At 37.1% G+C, this 20543-nt stretch overlaps 2 protein-coding genes across 2 annotated transcripts; both read left to right on the top strand.

The window, feature by feature from the left end:
* Window positions 1-7123: 7123 nt before the first annotated feature.
* Window positions 7124-8164, top strand: LOC102488044 (trace amine-associated receptor 4). The gene has a single exon (XM_006144313.1). The coding sequence runs from the start codon at window positions 7124-7126 to the stop codon at window positions 8162-8164; it is 1041 nt and encodes a 346-aa protein (XP_006144375.1).
* Window positions 8165-19039: 10875 nt separating this feature from the next.
* Window positions 19040-20080, top strand: LOC102487624 (trace amine-associated receptor 4). Its single transcript, XM_006144312.1, has one exon. The coding sequence runs from the start codon at window positions 19040-19042 to the stop codon at window positions 20078-20080; it is 1041 nt and encodes a 346-aa protein (XP_006144374.1).
* Window positions 20081-20543: the final 463 nt, after the last annotated feature.

Below are 20543 nucleotides of genomic sequence, written 5' to 3'. Positions count from 1 at the left end.
TTTGTGCTTGCCTTGCATCTTTTCTTTTCTTTTCTTTTCTTTTCTTTTCTTTTCTTTTCTTTTCTTTTTTCTTTTCTTTTCTTTTCTTTTCTAACTTTTTGTTCTTAGGGGCCAGCAGGTGGTAGGGTGGTTAAGGCACTGGATTCCCTCATGGCCAACAATGGTTCAAGTCCTGGACCAGACAGTTTGTTTTCTCATTTTCCTTCTTTCACTCTCTCTCACTGTTTCTCTCTGGTGTGCACATGTGTCTTCTAGCAAGCTGAATACAAATAATAATAAACAAAATTAAATAAATAATTTATAAACAAAATAAAACAAAAAATTATTCCATAAAATATATCAACATAGTTTCAAATTCCAGAATGAATTTCTCCTGATTTGTATAAACCTTGACAATTATGTTTTTCCTCTCAACATCTCTCCACTTAATTATGTGCTTTCTTACAACTTAGTCAAACCACATCATAGCTCTCCGCAGCAGCAGCGTGAGTGACTATGTAATACACGGAAGTGCATATATGCATATGAGGATAAATAGATGACCTATAGGCCATCTATAAGGACAAGGGTTCTGATCAAGGCAATTTCTATAACAATGATTCATGTGAATTGCTTCTGAATATTTCCTGTTTTATAAAAGTGGTTTTTAAAGGAGCAGCTAGAACTAGGAAGTGAAACGAAGCAGAGTGAGAAGATCGAGCCGTTTTTCCTTTGCAAAGTTTCACAGTTTGTATTGTTGGTCTCTGGATTTCTGATGACTGCAGTCAGAGCTGTAGGGGAAGTCTCTGATAAACAAGTGAGAAGGGGTTCCCTACTCTCAGTGCTGCTGTCACAGTTGGCACTGAGAGGTCTGTCTTCCAGATTCCCACCTGTATTTCATGCTCTCCACCCCTGCACTTTCCCCTGCTCTCTATTCCCCTACTAGGAGCAAATGTGTCCCATCCATTGACACTGGGCTTGGCTGTGTGACTTGCCATGATCATTACAGTCTGGGCCCATGTGACACCACATTCAGAGAGAAGCTTTAAGTGTAATTGCGTGGTGCAGCCCAGTTCTGGGACTTTGGCCCTCTGCCAGAAGGATGGAGTGTCTCCATTGCAGCTGCTCCTTCAGCCTGTGTTCTAGAATGAGAAGACATGAAGAAGAACAGATCTGCCCTTAATCCACAGTCAGAGCAAACTGAGGTCATCCATGTGAAAGTCCAGCACTTTAGCCAACACGCCACCATCCAGATCCAGTATTCTGTGATTTTTGACATCAAGCTTTAAGTGACAGGTACCACTTAGTTAACTGAGGGGCCCTGCTCTGTATTTCTAGGTTCTGATAACTCTATTGTACTACTCTAGTTCCCCACACCCGGGGGTGGGGACGGAGTTAGGAGTGGCGGTATCAGTGGGAGTGTGGTTACTATTAGTGTTAACCTCAGTCTTTTCTGTTTGTTCATTGTTGTTCTTCAGTGTGTGTGTGTGTTTAGCCCTCTAATAACTCTTAAAACAATTTGTTTTTATTATTGTACATTGACAGTTTCATTGTTTGTCTTCCTGACTAGACCCTGACTGAAGCAGTCAAAACTTAAAATAAAAATAAACTCTGAAGTTATTAGTTCTGTATTTGGGAGCAAATTTGGAAAAAAATTTGCAATGAGCAGAAAAAGAACCACTTGGCTTCCTCTGGTCATCCCCATCAACCATGACCTTTAATGTCATGAAAATAATCCTTAGGAAATACAATAAAGTTTGTTTTTTACCAGTTGGTTTCAATCTGAATAAATTGATTCTGTTTTAATAGATAAATCAGTTTTGACGTGCTCCATAGCATTGTGTATCTAAATATAACAACTATGGGGAACAGCAGTTAGTGTAATGGCTATGTTGCTGAACTCCCATGTAGTGGACCATGGTTCGCGTCCCGGACCTGGTATCTTAAAACTCACACCGGGTGTGTGTATGTGCATGCCCAAGATCCTGAGAGGAGAATGGAAGAGACAGGATTGGCAGCGTGGCCATCCCCCCGAGAGGTGATTTCTTGCTTTCTGTCTCTCTGTCTGTCTGGCAAGTGGCCCCATATAGAAAAACCTTTAAAAAAAAAAAAAAAAAAAAAAAAAAAGAAAGAAAGAAAGAAAAAAAAGAGAAGTAAAAAAAAATACCTAATAACAGTGTGGTCTTGATGTGGGATAAAATTACCAACCTATACTAGTTGAAGATTAGTACGTGGGGCCAGGACACGTTAAGGATCATATTCTCCAGTGATCCTGAAAATACCCACATGATGATGGAAAGATTCACTTGTCACTTGGTTGTTTAATATTGTTTCCTACTTTTTGATTTGGCCAAAGATCTTTTGACCTTTATTTAGAGTACTATAGAGTTAAAGCACTGTAATGGGGGGACCAGCAGATGGCGAAGTGGTTACGTCATTGAACTTCCCCATGGCCAGCCATGGCTCAGTTTTGGACCTGGTGGCTTGAAACTCATGCTTGGCATATGTGCGTGCGTGTGCAAGATCCCAGGAAGAGAATGAAGGAGAAGGGATTGTGGTGCAGCCATCTACCCGGGGAGTGGGGGTGGTTTCTCACTTTCCCTCTCACTGTCTCTGTCTCTGTCTCTCTCTGGCAAGCACATGGGCCCTATGGTAAAAGCCTCTTAAAAAAAAAAAAAAAACTGCAATGTGAAGAAATGTCATTGACTCATGCCTGATAGGAAAAGGAAAAAGTAAAAATAAGTCAACTTTTTACCAGAGATTAAAGAATTCACTATTAGAAAACTTCATTTAGCATGTGGTGCAAGCATAACTTGGATTTGACTTAAATTTTCCATTCCCTTTGTTCCTTTCCTTTTTCTCTTCTTTTCTTTTCTTTTCTTTTCTTTTCTTTTCTTTTCTTTTCTTTTCTTTTCTTTTCTTTTCTTTTCTTTTCTTTTCTGGGGACGTCTTTGGCCTGTGTGTGGCTGGTCCATGCTGTCCCTAGAGGTCATAGACAAGATATCACAAATCCGGTTCGTCCTCCTGGAGCCAACTCTCTGGTGATTTCCTGAGATCCCTGCACTGACAGCGCACTACAGGTTGTGGAAGGACACAAAAGCAGGACACGGGGAAGGCAGCCTCAAGAGGCAGACTCTGTGCATAAATACTGCTGAGGGAGCAGCCTGCCAGGAGCCTACCTACAATAGAATGGGCCCAAGTGCCATTTCTAGAGAGAAGTGAGCGGAATGGGGAGGGAACAGGGGAGCACAGTGCTCATCTGCCTGGTAAGAAACTGGAGCACAACACAGTATTCACTTTCAAATGGCTTTAACCTGGAATTACCTGATTAGCAAACAAACAAAGACTGGAATATCGAAGGATAAGATACCAGGAAAGGCGAAAAGTCACACAGTTATACATTTTTCTTTTATTTTTTCCTGAATGTTGAAAAAAACCATGCTTAAAATACTAACCCCTAAAACTAAACCTGGACTGTCTTTAAAATCACTGAGATGTGAAAAAGGCAATGATACAGAGAGGCATAGAGCATTTTTCTTACTAGTTCAAATATAATCATCTTTCCTGCCTAAGACACTATGGTTCAGGTGAGATTTTTCGACTAGGGTAAAAATCATTATTTTTGCAGAAAGAATGTCAGGAGTGGATTGGTTAGCTATGTAAGCAGTTAAGAGAATTGAATCATGCCTGATACAGTGGGCATAAAGTATGCTCTCCTAATTTTTTCTATTTTTTTTACAATGTAATATTGATTGGTTGAATATTTTTCCTTTTCTAATAGAGGGAAAAACATATTTGCTACTATAATCTTAGGAAGTTACTAGTTGAGGAAAAAATTACGTAATTTCTTTTTTTATTCTAATTCTGAGATTTCATATTTTCTAAATCATTTTTTTAGAATCCTTGTATCTGTTTCATTGGTCTTTCATCTTTGCTTTTAAAGAACTGAGACTGTATCAAAATACTATGCAATTTTGCTCATCTCTAGAATTGTTAGAAAGCAGTTCTTTCTACCTCCTGGAAGAAATTCCATAAATTCTGCTCTACTGTCCGTAGGTGAGTGTTTCCGTGATTATAATTAAGTTTTTGTTGCTAATGCACAGAGAAATGTTATTGATAAAGAAAGAAGAAGGCACAGTAACAATGTCTCATGATAAAAGTGAGATGCCCTAGAGGTTTTAGACTTATTTTATTTTATTAAAAATTGCTGCTACGTGTTTTTTGAAAGTGGATCTCCAAAGGAAAGCAATCTTTGTTCTGTTACATTTTTATATAAAAAATAAAACACCAACTCTATTTAATTTCCTAACAATTTTCTTTCAACAAAGCAGCAGACCCGCATTAATATTTGTTTTTCATGACTTGTTTAGTAATTTTTGATTGGAAGTGTACAATGGGGGTCTACAATTATTCTTATCTTTTAAAATCACCTTAATAATTATTTCATGTAAAAATTTTTAAAAATGAATTTGTATTTTTCACTCTTGTTGTCTTAATCTAACCAGTAAATGTTTAAATTTTCCTTACCACATGCAACTATGCAATAAGAGTATGAGAGAATACTGTTAATTTCTAAAAGTTATACTATTTAATGTTTTCCAAATAAGTAAATAAGTGAAATTCATATTACAAACCTTGGAGGTTAAATTATATGTATTATATTAGAGGTTAGATTTTCAAAAGTAAAATTTAAAACTTCAAAAACTGCAATGAAGTATTCAATAGGATAATACATGGTATGGAAAATGCTATGTCTGTGCACATATAGTGGTAAGTGCTTCAGTAATTTTGTGGAAATGGTTAGTTATCTTCAAAGGTAATTTTGAAATAAATGAAAAAACACGTCAAAACTTGTAAAATACAAAAACAAAGAAGACAAAAGTCAGGCTAAAGTCGATTTACTAAACAATATAACGAGGTGTTCAAGATTCCATTATTTTTGTCTTTTATAGCTTAGGAACCAAAATATAAGTAATCAAATAATTTCTGCTGTCTGTTCGGATTGATAGCCTCACTTTATAAAAGCACAAGGTAAGTCTTTTTTGTTCTTTTTTACATTATACTTCCCTATGGTTTGGCTTCTCATGTTCAACTGAATTGCACAATATTTATATGATTAGTATAAGAATAAAAAATGGAAAAATATTCATTTGAGAATTTTTTAATTTATATTCTTTAATTTCTTTTATACATTCAGTCACTTATGTCACTTAGCTTGCAAAGTGAATATTCCAACACATATACATTTTTCACCAATCCAGTTGAGACTATTATACACATTATTGTCAACAGATAATAACCCCTTTCTTTTTCCCATAAAAGCCTTACCACTTTATTTTTCTCCTTAATGTCCTTCCTCAGACTCTCCTCCATCCACCCTCTTCTCACACTATATCTGGTATTTATAACCATTTTCTACTTTTCTATGTTCTCTAGTCATTCAGTTTTGGCAATAGGGTGCAACAGTTGGTATAAATTAAGTGGAGACATGCAATGTATCTCCTTCAAAGCCTGGCTTGTTTCACTCAGCAGTAAATCTTCCATATTTACCACATTCTGCCAGAAGCCACGGTCTTGTTTTGTTTTGTTTTTTTTTTAGGCTGAGCAGCAGTATTCCATACAGTGTATGTGCCACATTTTTTCAATCCATTCATCTGTTTGTGGGCACTTGAGTTGGTTCCATGTCTTAGCAATTGTGAATAATGCCACAATAAACATCAGTGTGCAAGCACTTTTCCAGCTAAGGATTCTTCTGTCCTTTGCGTAGATACCAAGGAGTGGGATTGCTGGATCATATGGTAGTTCTGTTTGTAGATCTTTGAGGAATCTCCATATGGGAAATTAAATGACTACATCCAGGGCAAATATAATGTGTCATAATGTAATGATTTCAAATAATACACAGGCTATGGAATAATTGCTGAGCTATTGTTGCTAATAATGGAAATATTACATTCAAAGGTGCTTGTATTTCCTTAATGTCTTCAAGTAAATCTGGTGAGAAGACACTTTTGAGATTTTTTCCTAACAGACTGGTGTGTTTTAGTCCTATTCCCAGACCAAAGTTCACTTCTCCATCCAAGCTTTAGGCCTTACAAAGCTTGCCAGTGATCATCAGAATTACAGTTCCAGTCCCAGCACTGGAAATACAAATACTCTGGAGGAGTCAGTCTTATTATTTTCACATTAGAGGGGCAACAGAATAAATGACAAAAATGATGGATTAAACAATGAGCACTCTCAATGTGACAATAACTATCAACACAAATCTTGAAATCTTTGGACAAGAGCATCTCAACCTAAATTGAATTTGTAAATTCAGCCACTAAAGGAAGGACAGTAATCCACAAGATTTATAGACTTCATCATTTGAAGTACTCTTTTTTTTTCTTTCTTGAGATTATTCATGGGTAATCTTATAATCTTTGTTACATTTTTAGTTTGTCATCATACCACTCTTGATTCTAAAACTATATTCTTTACATTGAAGAAAGAAGTCTTTCCTTGATTGAAAAAATGAAACAAGTGGACAGAATCAAAAGCTTTTGCAAATGCTCACAGAAATTTTAAAACATAGAAGCATCACAATCTTTAAGCTAAATATTGAATAATAGCTTCACGGCCCTTGCTCATTATGGGACTTTTATCTAGTAAATTTGTTAAAATATACGGGACAGAAAAAATTCTTGATCAGCCTATGATTTGGAATCCCGAATATGGCACCATATTATTGCAATGGAAACTTAAAGCACCTGTGTTGTTTACAAGTTTGGGGTTTCAGTTTTCCTTGGTCCCTTCCTGTTGAAGAAGTGGTCGTTGGATAAACAGCACTGACATTTCCTGAAAACTAATGAAAACACAGGCTCTCAGCCTCTAACTGAATCAGAACCAGAATCTGTGTTTTCAAAAAATCCCTAGGTGATTCACATGCACATTGCACATAGGTTTGGGAAGGATTGCTCCTTATAAGGAAAGAGTCTAAACTTGGATTAAAAATGCACATTTAGATGGGCCTCTGGGCCTACATAAAAAGCGGCCCTGTCAATCATTTATTTTTTCTTTTACAGAAAGGAGAAAAAGCCAGTACTTTTGGAAAAAAAAAAAAAAAAAAGAAAAAAGACCCAGTACCCACAAGACAAAGACAATGAATTCATCTGACCTTTGGAATCCCCCAGAAGTACAGTTCTGCTATGCTTCGGTTAACAATTCATGCCCTAGAAACGTGAGGTCTGTGCTGAGTGTCTTTGCCATGTACGTGGTCATGATCGGGGCTATTGTGATGACCATGCTGGGCAACATGGTTGTCATCATTTCCATCGCCCATTTCAAGCAGCTCCACTCCCCAACCAACTTCCTGATCCTCTCCATGGCCATCACGGACTTTTTGCTGAGCTGTGTGGTCATGCCCTTCAGCATGATTAGGTCCATCGAGTCCTGCTGGTACTTCGGAGACCTCTTTTGCAAAGTCCACAGCTGCTGTGATATCATGCTGTGCACCACCTCCATCTTTCACCTCTGCTTCATCTCAGTTGACCGCTACTATGCCGTGTGTGACCCGTTGCATTATGTCACCAAAATTACCTTCTCTGTCATACAGGTCTTTCTGCTCATCAGTTGGTCCATCCCCATCCTTTTTGCCTTTGGCCTGGTATTCTCAGAATTAAACATAATTGGTGAGGAAGATTTTGTTGCAGCCATTGATTGCACAGGTTTGTGTGTTCTGATATTTAATAAACTCTGGGGGGTGCTGGCCTCCTTTATAACTTTATTTTTACCTGGGACAGTCATGGTGGGGATTTACATACACATTTTCAAAGTAGCCAGAAAACATGCTAAACAAACTGGAACGGGTCCTAGGACAAAGCAGGCTGAGTCAGAAAGCAAAGCAAAGTCCTCCAAAAAGGAAAGCAAGGCCACCAAGACCCTGAGCATAGTCATGGGAGTGTTCGTGCTGTGCTGGCTGCCCTTCTTTGTCCTGACAATCATCGACCCTTTCATTAACTTTACCACCCCTGAAGACCTGTACAATGTTTTCCTCTGGCTGGGCTATTTCAATTCTACTTTCAATCCCATTATATATGGCATGTTTTATCCTTGGTTTCGCAAGGCTTTGAGGATGATTGTCACAGGAGTAATCTTCCGCCCTGACTCGTCCACCGTAAGTCTGTTCCCTACGCATGCCTAGGCAATGCTCCTCATTTGCCAAGATGCTTTTCTGGTGGGGTGTCTTAGATGTTCTTTTTCCTCAAAGGTAGGGGCATGGACCACCTATTAACTGCTTTTATCTAGATTTATCTCAAGATTATTATTGTTCAGTACAAGAGTGAAATTTTGAGCATATTGGAAATCTGAGTTGTGGAGCATGTTAATAACTGAGAAGAGGAGAAGGAAGCATGCAGTTGTAGTTACTTCCAGTTTTACTGTTTTTGGCTTAAACCTCCTTCAGAAATAATTGATGAGGCTTGCAAAATCTTGTTAAAATTGATGCTACCAGCAGATTTAAATGGAGGAGAAAAACAAGTTTGTAAATGTGAAAAGAGGTAAATAGCTCCCCTCATTCAATGTTTCCTTAATAAATTTAGGAAAACTAAGAAGAGAATACAAAATATTTAGAGACTATAAGAGAATATTTATTGCATAAGCCAAACACTGCCAATATTTGGCTCCTAATTATCCAGAGATGGAAGAAAAAACAGAGAGGAGGTCTGGATTTCTGTTTTTTTTCTCTGGTTCCATCTTGTGGAGGCCGCTGGGTGAGACATTAGCAATCCTGAATCCCCCAAACCTGCTGACAGATTTTCCTCATCTAGAAAATCAGTGATTTCTATTGTTTCCTTTGTAAAATGTCCTTACATTAAAATATTGTATAATCCAACTTTGGGAAATCTTGTTTAAATCACTGTGTAATGTCACATTGCAGAATCATTGTCAGGTATTTTGAATGTCCCTTTCAAAAATGACCACTTTATAATTTTTGTCTCAGAATCCACTTAGAATTATAATTCCAGTTTATTCATTTCAATGAGCACCAAGTAAATACCTTATGTTTTTGAAAGAATATTTTCTTCTTTCCTTTATAAAATTATAAAATAATTTATACTTGAAAATACACAGAATATTATAATAACTGAGAATTTTCCATATTTCATCATTTTATAATAATATCTTACCCTTAAATTTTTATCCTACGGTTGGAAAGTCAGTACATAATTTATTTTTGAAAAATTAACATCTTGCCACATGCTTGCTCAGAATCGAACCTAATGTTTCTCAGCCACTTTTACTAGTAAAAGTACTAACACTGCTTCTGTTTTTCTTGAATATTTCTCTAGAGACCTCCATTCACCTGGCTTCCTTATTTCTTGTTACCTTTTTAAAATGAACAATTGCTTATTTAGAAAACTTCTTTGTAAATTATCTGAATTCTCTGAAGCATAAATGCATAGATAAGTATAAATACAGATACGGCTGCTGACACAGATGTATCAGTCTATATACGCAGACAGACCATAAAGGAATGAATGCGTTTCAGAAACAATTAGAAGACATCTGTGAGCATTCAGAGAACTAGTCCTTACACAAATTACTTAACCATTCCCATGTCAGTAATAATCTTTAAAGAAGTGAAAGTCTTACTTTGTCAATGAAGTTAGCTGAAATGTATTTATTCAACATATATATATATATGTATATGTGTATGTGTATGTGTGTGTGTGTGTGTGTGTGTGTATAAAACTGATCTGAGTGGAATGTCCCTGATGACATCTTATGGTTTGAGATAACCTTTACTCGCTCTCTCTTTTGAGTGAGAATTAATTAAATTTTAAGACAAATGTTCTTAATTTTTGGTTCCATGAACTCTTTTGACACTAGTAAATATCAGGGAACACCTATCTAAAAAAGGCTTTTAAGTGGGAAACATTTTTTAAAATGTAATTTTTAAAAATTGACTTATTATCATCATAATCTTTTTTATATTACATTGAATTGCATATAACTGTACAGTGTAGTACATTATTTTTTCAAAAGGGAATGCCATGCATGTCAGTCAACATAGAGACATTAAAATCCCCAATTCATCATTCAATACCTTTTCATTTCCCCCCCGATTATTATTATTATTATTACAATTATTTTTTTAACCAGTCAATCACTATTTCTCATTTTGCTTGTAAAAAGACTTTACCCATCATGAAGTATTTCTCAAACCAATCTAGTTGAGAATACTATACATGTTATCATCGACAGGTAATAAATCATATCTGTGTCCCACTAATGTCATGCCTCTCTTATTTGTTCTCTTGGTATCTTTCGCTATACCTCCCTCATTTCACACTGTCTTATCCTCATCAAGTATTTTCAGTGCTTTTATGTCCTCCAATATTTCGTTCTCTACTGTAGAGTTCAGATAGTTAGTATATATTAAGTGGATACATACAATATCTTTCTTTCATAGCCTGGCTTGCTTCACTCAGCAATAGATCCTCTATATCCACTAACTTTCTATCAAATGCCAGGGTCTTTTTATTTTTTATGGCTGAGTAGTATTCCATAGAGTATATATGCCACACTTTTTCAATCTATTCATCAGTTTGTGGATATTTAGGTTGGTTCCATGTCTTGACAATCGTGACTAATGCGGCAATAAACATCAATGTGCAAGCACTTTTCTGACTAAGTGTTCTCCTGTCCTTTGAATAGATACTCAGACGTTGGATTGCTGGATCAAATGGCAGTCCTATTTGTAGATCTTAGAGGAACCCCCATATTGTTCTCCACAGTGGCTGAACCAGTTTACATTCTCACTAACAGTGTAGGAGAGTTCATTTTTCACCACATCCTCGCCAACACTTATCACTTTTTATATTCTTAACCTTTGCCATTCTGACAGAGGTTAGGTGGTATCTCATTGTGGTTTTTATCTGCATCTCCCTTATGATGAGGGATTTTGAGTATTTCCTCATATGCTTTTTGGCCGTTCATATGTCTTCCTTAGAGAGATTTTTGTTCACCTCATTTTCTCATCTTTTAATTGGGTAAATCATTCTTTTTTGGGTAAGGCGCTTGAGTTCCCTGTGTATTCTGGTTATCAGTCCCTTGTCTGAGGCATATTTAACAAAAATATTTCCCTTTCTGAGGGTTGTTGATTCACACTTGTTACTGTGTCCTTTGCTGTGTAGAAACTTCTTAGTCTGATATAGTCCCATTTGTCTATTTTAGGGATTATTCCATGTGCTTTGGGACTCTTATTTAAGAAATCTTTGCCTACTCCAATATCTCCCAGAGTTTCCCCAGCATTTTCCACCAGTAGTTTATTGTTTGAGGTTTCAGGTTCAGATGTTTGATCCATTTTGGGTTGACTTTTGTTAATGGTGAAAGATGGGGGTTCAGTTTCATCTTTCTGTAGGTGGATATTCAATTTTTCCAGCACCATTTACTAAAGAGGTTTCCCTTTTCCCAATGGATTGATTGATATCCTTGGTCAAAAATCAGTTGGCTGTAAGCTTTGGGGGTTATTTAAAAAATGTAATCTTAAAGGTAAATTTATTATATTAAATATCTTGATCAAAATATCTTAGAAATAGCCAAATACATAGTATAATCATGGTTATTTCTTTCTGAAAACTACAAATAATGAGATCTGATGTCAGGTGGTATAAAATGTTATGATTTCAAGAAAGTGATGATTATAAATGAAATCACACAATATCTGCAACTATACTGCCATATGAAATATTCATTTTAATTGGTGGCAAAAGCCTGAGGTAGCCAATATGTGGGTTTTTTTTTTTCAATATGTGGGTTTTATCTACATGCAAAACAAAAAGGAGTGCTAAAATTTCAGGTAGAGATAAGTGAATATAAAAATAGAATAATTTCTCATAAGGTTTATAGACACTCTGGTATAAGAATTTCCTTTAAATGTGAACACCTGGGCACTCATCAGATGTGAAGGAAGGCGGTAGCTATAGGACCTCTCCATTATCTTCTGACAGGCTGAAACCTCACCAGGATTCATCTCTACCTCTAGATGCCATTGGAAACTAGCTTCACAAGCACAATCATTTCTCAGTGTTTTTGTGCTTGCTTAGCATTTTTTCTGTTTCCTTTAAAAAAAAATAACCTCTTATTCTTAGGGGCAAGTAGATGGCATGGTTCAAGTCCTGGACCTGGTGGTTTGCTTTCTCACTTTCCATCTTCCCCACACTCTCTCTCTCTCACTGCTTCTCTCTGGTGTGCACATGTACCCAGTAGCATATTGAAAAAAAAATAAACAAAATTAAATAATTTGTAAACAAAACAAAACAAAAAATTTTTCCATAAAATGTATCAACATAGTTTCAAATTCCAGGATGAATTTCTCCTAGTTTGTATAAACCTTGACCATTATTTTTTCCTCTGAACATCTCTCCACTTAATTATGTGCTTTCTTACAACTTAGTCAAACCACATCATAGCTCTCCGCAGCAGTAGCGTGAGTGACTATGTAATACACGGAAGTGCATATATGCATATGAGGATAAATAGATGACCTATAGGCCATCTATAAGGACAAGGGTTCTGATCAAGGCAATTTCTATAACAATGATTCATGTGAATTGCTTCTGAATATTTCCTGTTTTATAAAAGTGGTTTTTAAAGGAGCAGCTAGAACTAGGAAGTGAAACGAAGCAGAGTGAGAAGATCGAGCCGTTTTTCCTTTGCAAAGTTTCACAGTTTGTATTGTTGGTCTCTGGATTTCTGATGACTGCAGTCAGAGCTGTAGGGGAAGTCTCTGATAAACAAGTGAGAAGGGGTTCCCTACCCTCAGTGCTGCTGTCACAGTTGGCACTGAGAGGTCTGTCTTCCAGATTCCCACCTGTATTTCATGCTCTCCACCCCTGCACTTTCCCCTGCTCTCTATTCCCCTACTAGGAGCAAATGTGTCCCATCCATTGACACTGGGCTTGGCTGTGTGACTTGCCATGATCATTACAGTCTGGGCCCATGTGACACCACATTCGGAGAGAAGCTTTAAGTGTAATTGCTTGGTGCAGCTCAGTTCTGGGACTTCGACCCTCTGCCAGGAGGACGGATTGTCTCCATTGCAGCTGCTCCTTCAGCCTGTGTTCTAGAATGAGAAGACAGGAAGGAAGAACAAATCTGCCCTTAATCCACAGTCAGAGCAAACTGAGCTCATCCATGTGAAAGTCCAGCACTTTAACCAACATGCCACCATCCAGATCCAGTATTCTGTGACTTTTGACAACAAACTTTCAGTGACAGGTACCACTTAGTTAGCTGAGGGGCCCTGCTCTGTATTTCTAGGTTCTGATAACCCTATTGTACTACTCTAGTTCCCCAAGCCTCACGGGTGAGGATGGGGTTAGGAATGGCAGTGTCAGTGGGAGTGTGGTTACTATTAGTGTTAACCTCAGTGTTTTCTGTTTGTTCATTGTTGTTCTTGTATGTGCGTGCATGTGTGTGTGTGTATCTGTGTGTGTTTAGCCCTCTAATAACTCTTAAAACAATTTGTTTTTATTATTATACATTCTCAGTTTTATTTTCTGTTTCCTAACTGTACCCTGATTGACACAGTCAAAACTTAGAATAAAAATAAACTCTGAAGTTATTAGTTCTGTATTTGGGAGAAAGTTTGGAAAAAATTTACAATGAGCAGAAAAAGAACCACTTGGCTTCCTCTGGTCATCCCTATCAATCACGACTTTAATGTCATGAAGATAATCCTTAGCAAATATAATAAAGTTTTTTTTTTTTTTTACCAGTTGGTTTCAATCTGAATAACTTGATTCTGTTTTAATAAATAATTCCGTTTTGATGTTCTCCATAGCATTGTGTATCTACATAAGACAACTGTGTGGTCTTGATATGTGATACAATCACCAACCTATATAGTTGAAGATTAGTATGTAGGGCCAGGGCACGTTAAGGATCATCTTCCCCAGTGATCCTAAAAGTATCCATATGGTGATGGAAAGATTCACTTGTCACTTGGTTGTTTAATATTGTTTTCTACTTTTTGGTTTGGCCAAAGACCTTTATTTAGAGTACTATAGAGTTAAAGCACTGCAATGTGGGGACCAGCTGATGGCATAATGGTTACGTCATTGAACTCCCCCATGGTCAGCCATGGCTCCGTTTTGGACCTGGTGGCTTGAAACTCATGCCAGGCACATGTGCGTGTGTGTGCGCAAGATCCCAGGAAGAGAATGGGGGAGATGAGATTGTGGTTCATCCATCTACCCAGGGGAGGGTGGTTTCTCACTTTCCCTCTCACTGTCTCTGTCTCTCTCTGGCAAGCACATGGGTCCTATGGCAAAAGGCCCTTTAAAAAAAAACTGCAATGTGAAGAAATGTCATTGACTCATGCCTGATAGGAAAAGGAAAAAGTAAAAATAAGTCAACATTTACCAGAGATTAAAGAATTCACTATTTGAAAACTTCATTTAGCATGTGGTACAAGTGGATTAAAGCATAACTTGGATTTGACTTAAATTTTCCATCCATTCCCTTTATTCCTCTCCCTTTTCTTTCTTTTCTTTTTCTTTTTTCTTTTTTCTCTTTTGGGAACTGTCTTTGGCCTGTGTATGGCTGGTCCATGCTGGCCCTAGAGGTCATAGCTGTGATGTCAAAAAACCAGTTCATCCTCCTGGAGCCAACTCTCTGGTGATTTCCTGAGATCCCTGCACTGACAGCGCACTACAGGTTGTGGAAGGACACACCTGGCAAAAGCAGGACACGGGGAAGGCAGCCTCAAGAGGCAGACTCTGTGCATAAATACTGCTGAGGGAGCAGCCTGCCAGGAGCCTACCTTCACTAGTATGGGCTCAAGTGCCATTTCTAGAGAGAAGTGAGCGGAATGGGGAGGGAACAGGGGAGCACAATGCTCATCTGCCTGGTAAGAAACTGGAGCACAACACAGTGCTCACTTTCAAACGGCTTTAACCTGGAATTACCTGATTAGCAAACAAAGACTGGAATATCAAAGGATAAGATACCAGGAAAGGCAAAAAGTCACACAGTTATATATTTTTCTTTTGTTTATTTTTTCCTGCATGTTGAAAGAAACCATGCTTAGAATACTAACCCCTAAAACTAAACCTGAACTGTCTTTAAAATCACTGAGATGTGAAAGAGGCAACGATACAGAGAGGCATACAAGATTTTTCTTATTAGTTCATCTTTTTGCCTAAGAAACTATGGTTCGGGTGAGATTATTCAAATAGGGTAAAAATCATTATTTTTGCAGAAAGAATCCCTGGAGTGGAGTGGTTAGCTATGTAAGCGTTAAGAGAATTGAATCATGCCTGATACAGTGGGCATAAAGTATGCTCTCCTAATTTTTTCCGTTTATTTACAATGCAATATTGAGTGGTTGAATATTTTCCCCTTTCTATTAGAGGGAAAAACATATATGCTACTATAATTTTAGGAAGATAGTAGTTGGGGAAAAAAATTACGTAATTTCTTTTTTTAATTACAATTCTGAGATTCCATATTTTCTAAATCACTATTTCAGAGTCCTTGTGTCTGTTTCATTGGTCCGTAATCCTTGCTCTTAAAGAACTGAGATTGGATAAAAATACTATGCAATTTTGCTAATTTCCTGAATTGTTAGAATTTCTTTCTTTCTACCTCCTGAGAGAAATTCCAAACTTTTGCTCTACTTTCTTCAGGTAAGTGTTTCCATGATTATAACTAAGTTATTGTTGTTAATGTGCAGAGAAATGTTATTGGTAAAGAAAGAAAAAGGCACAATAACAATGTCTCATGATGTAAGTGAGATGCCCTAGAGGTTTTACCTTTATTTTACTAAAAATTGCCGCCCACATAATTTTTGGAAGTGGCTCTCCAAAGGAAAGGAATTTTTGTTCTGTTACGTTTTTTATATAGCAAACAAAACCCCAATTCTATTTAATTTCATAACAATTTTTTTTTTTGGAGAGATTTTCACTGTAGGGTGCGTGCGCTCGCCAGACAGACAGAGAGAGACACAGAGACAGAAAGCGAGAAATCACCCCCCAGGGGGGATGGTCACGCCGCAATCCCTTCTCCTCCATTCTCCTCTCGGGATCTTGGGCACGCACGCACACGCGCCTGGCGTGAGTTTTAAGCCACCGGGTCTGGGACACGAACCGTGGTCGACTACGTGGGAGTCCAGCGACATAGCCATTACGCTAACTGCTGGTTCCCATAACAATTTTTTTTAACAAAGCAGCAGACCAGCATTCATATTTGCTTTTGATTACTTGTTTTGTAATTTTTGCTTGAGAGTGTATGATGGGGTTCAAAATTATTCTTATCTTTTTTATCACCTTAATCATTATTTCATGTAAAAAATTTTAAAAATGGATTTGTATTTTTCACTCTCGTTGTCTTAATCTAACCAGTAAATGTTTGAATATTTCCTTACCACATGCAGCTATGCAATAAGAATATGAGAGAATACTATTAATTTCTAAAAGTTGTAGTATTTAATGTTTTCCAAATTAGTAAATAAATGAAATTCTCATTACAAACCTTGGAGGTTAAATTATATGAATTCTATTAGAGGTTAGATTTTCAAAAGTAAAATTTAAAACTTCAAAAACTGCAATGAAGTGTTGAATAGAGTAATATATGGTATGGAAAATGCTTTGTTTAAATATAGTGGTAAGTGCTTCAGTAATTATGTGATAATTGTTAGTTATCTTTAAAGATAATTTTAAAATAAGTGAAAAAACACACTAGAAATTTTAAAATATAAGAACAAAGAAGACAAAAGTTAGGATGAAGTTGATTTTCTAAACAAGATAATGAAGTTCCAGGTTTAATTATTTTTGTCTTTTATAGCTCAGGAACCGAAGTATTAGTAATCAAGTAATTTATGCTGTCTGTTCGGATTGATAGACAAACTTCATAAAAACACCTGGTAAGTCTTTTTTTGTTCTTTTTACATTTCACTTCCCTATGGTTTGGCTTCTCATGTTCAACTGAATTGCATAATATTTAGATGATTAGTGTAACAATAAAAATGGAAAAATGTTCTTCTGATAATTATATATATATAATTATATATATATTTATACTTTATTTCAATTTCTTTTATACATTCATTCACATATGTCACTTAGTTTGCAAAGTGAGTATTCCAACACATAAACATTTTCACCAATCCAGTTGAGACTACTATACACATTATTGTCAACAGATAATAACCCCTTTCTTTTTCCCATAAACACCTTACCTCTTTATTTTTCTCTTTAATGTCCTTCCTCAGACTCTCCTCCACCCACCCTCTTCCCACACTGTATCTGGTATTTATAACCATTTTTTATAGTTCTATGTCCTCTAGTCATTCAGTTTTGGCAATAGAGTGCAACAGTTGGTATAAATTAAGTGGAGACATACAATGTATCTCCTTCATAGCCTGGCTTGCTTCACTCAGCAGTAAATCTTCCATATTTACCACATTCTGCCAAAAGCCACAGTCTTATTTTTTTTTAGGCCGAGTAGTATTCCATATAGTATATGTGCCACTTTTTTTTTTTTTTTCAATCCATTCATCTGTTTGTGGGCACTTGAGCTGGTTCCATGTCTTAGCAATTGTGAATAATGCCACAATAAATATCAGTGTGCAAGCACTTTTCAAGATAAGGATTCTTCTGTCCTTTGCATAGATACCAAGGGGTGGGATTGCTGGATCATATGGTAGTTTTATTTGTAAATCTTTGAGGGATCTCCATATGAGAAATTAAATTACTATATCCAAGGCAAATATAATGTGCCATAATGTAATGATTTCAAATAATACACAGGCTATGGAATAATTGCTGAGCTATTGTTGCTAATAATATAAATATTAATTTCAAAAGTGCTTGTATTTCCTTAATGTCTTCTTCAAGTAAATTTGGTGAGAAGGCACTTATGAGTTTGTTTTTCCTAACAGACTGGTGTGTTTTAGTCCTATTCCCAGGCCAAAGTTCACTTGTCCATCCGAGCTTTAGACCTCACAAATCTTGCCATTGATCTTCAAATTACAATTCCACTCCCAGCACTGGAAATACAAATACTCTGGAGGAGACAGTTTCATTATTTTCACGATATAGGGGCAACAGGATAAATAATACAAAATGACAGATGAAACAATGAGCACTCTAAACATGACATTTATTATCAACACTATTCTTGAACACTGTGGACAAGAGCATCTGAACATAAATTGAATTTGTAAATTTAGCCACTAAAGGAAGGGCAATAATCTACAAGATTATATAGACTCCCTCATTGGAAGTACTCATTCTTTTTTTTTTCTTTCTTGAGATTATTCATGGCTAATCTTATAATCTTTGTTATATTTTTAGTTTGTCATCATACCGCTCTTAATTCTAAAACTATATTCTTTACATTGAAGAAAGAAGTCTTTCCTTAATTGAATAATGTGAAACAAATGACAGGATTCAAAGCTTTTGCAAATGCCCAGAGAACTTTTAAAACATAGAAGCATCACAATCTTAAAGCTAAATATTGAATAATAGTTTCACAGCCCTTGGTCATAGTGGCAATTTTATCTTATAAATTTATTAAAATAAGTAGGACAGAAAAAATCCTTGATTGGCCTATGGATTTGGAATTCCAAATAAAGCACCATATTATTGTAATGGAAACAAGAAGCACCTGTGTTGTTTATAAGTTTGGGGGCTGGATTTAGTTTACCTTAGTCCCTTTCTGTTGAAGAGGTAGTCCTCCTTGGATAAACAGCATTGACATCTGAGAATTTATGAAAACACAGGCTCTCAGCCTCTAATGGAATCAGAACTAGAATCTGTGTTTTCAAAAGACCCCTAGGTGATTCATATTCACATAGGTTTGGGAAGCAGCTCTTCTTAACAGCAAGGAGTCTAAACTTGGATAAGAAATGCTCGTTTAGATGGGCCTCTTGGCCTACATAAAAGGTGGCCCTGCCAATCATTTCTTTTTTCTTTTACAGAAAGGAGAAAAAGCCAGTACTTTTGGGAAAAAAACAAAACAAAACAAAACAAAACAAAAACATAACCTCAGTACCCACAAGGCAAAGACAATGAATTCACCTGACCTTTGGAATCCCCCAGAAGTACAGTTCTGCTATGCTTCGGTTAACAATTCATGCCCTAGAAACGTGAGGTCTGTGCTGAGTGTCTTTGCCATGTACGTGGTCATGATCGGGGCTATTGTGATGACCATGCTGGGCAACATGGTTGTCATCATTTCCATCGCCCATTTCAAGCAGCTCCACTCCCCAACCAACTTCCTGATCCTCTCCATGGCCATCACGGACTTTTTGCTGAGCTGTGTGGTCATGCCCTTCAGCATGATTAGGTCCATCGAGTCCTGCTGGTACTTCGGAGACCTCTTTTGCAAAGTCCACAGCTGCTGTGACATCATGCTGTGCACCACCTCCATCTTTCACCTCTGCTTCATCTCAGTTGACCGCTACTACGCCGTGTGTGACCCGTTGCATTATGTCACCAAAATTACCTTCTCTGTCATACAGGTCTTTCTACTCATCAGTTGGTCCATCCCCATCTTTTTTGCCTTTGGCCTGGTATTCTCAGAATTAAACATAATTGGTGAGGAAGATTTTGTTGCAGCCATTGATTGCACAGGTTTGTGTGTTCTGATATTTAATAAACTCTGGGGGGTGCTGGCCTCCTTTATAACTTTATTTTTACCTGGGACAGTCATGGTGGGGATTTACATACACATTTTCAAAGTAGCCAGAAAACATGCTAAACAAACTGGAACGGGTCCTAGGACAAAGCAGGCTGAGTCAGAAAGCAAAGCAAAGTCCTCCAAAAAGGAAAGCAAGGCCACCAAGACCCTGAGCATAGTCATGGGAGTGTTCGTGCTGTGCTGGCTGCCCTTCTTTGTCCTGACAATCATCGACCCTTTCATTAACTTTACCACCCCTGAAGACCTGTACAATGTTTTCCTCTGGCTGGGCTATTTCAATTCTACTTTCAATCCCATTATATATGGCATGTTTTATCCTTGGTTTCGCAAGGCCTTGAGGATGATTGTCACAGGAGTAATCTTCCGCCCTGACTCGTCCACCGTAAGTCTGTTCCCTACGCATGCCTAGGCAATGCTCCTCATTTGCCAAGATGCTTTTCTGGTGGGGTGTCTTAGATGTTCTTTTTCCTCAAAGGTAGGGGCATGGACCACCTAAATAAGGAGATTCTTCCAGGTGGTATAATGGCACCTAAATAGAGCAAAAGACCTAGCCGTTGCAGAAACCCAAGCTACCAACATGGTCCATTTCTAGACTTCTGGAATAAAAACAAACTCTCTCCCAGCTTGCCAATTTCACATTTCCAAAGTTAGAGACTTAGCATTTCACTCTTTGACTTAAGACAAATAAAGATTTTTCTCACTTTTCAGCATCAGACAAGGAGACACAGCCAGTCTTCACAGTTATTGACAGCCATGTTTAACTGCATTTATCTAGATTTATCTCAAGATTATTATTGTTCAGTACAAGAGTGAGATTTTGAGCATATTGGAAATCTGAGTTATGGAGCATGTGAGTGATCGGGAAGGGGAGA

The sequence above is a fragment of the Tupaia chinensis genome, unplaced genomic scaffold (genome assembly GCF_000334495.1).
Source record: "Tupaia chinensis unplaced genomic scaffold, TupChi_1.0 Scaffold000117_2, whole genome shotgun sequence".
NCBI lineage: Eukaryota > Metazoa > Chordata > Mammalia > Scandentia > Tupaiidae > Tupaia > Tupaia belangeri.
The sequence above is the reverse complement of the archived record's forward strand: the minus strand, read 5'-3'. Positions and strand labels throughout refer to the sequence as shown.

What these genes read in the sequence shown, in the direction of transcription:
- LOC102488044 (XM_006144313.1), top strand. Translation starts at nt 7,124, where the DNA reads ATGAATTCATCTGACCTTTGGAATCCCCCAGAAGTACAGTTCTGCTAT.
- LOC102487624 (XM_006144312.1), top strand. Translation starts at nt 19,040, where the DNA reads ATGAATTCACCTGACCTTTGGAATCCCCCAGAAGTACAGTTCTGCTAT.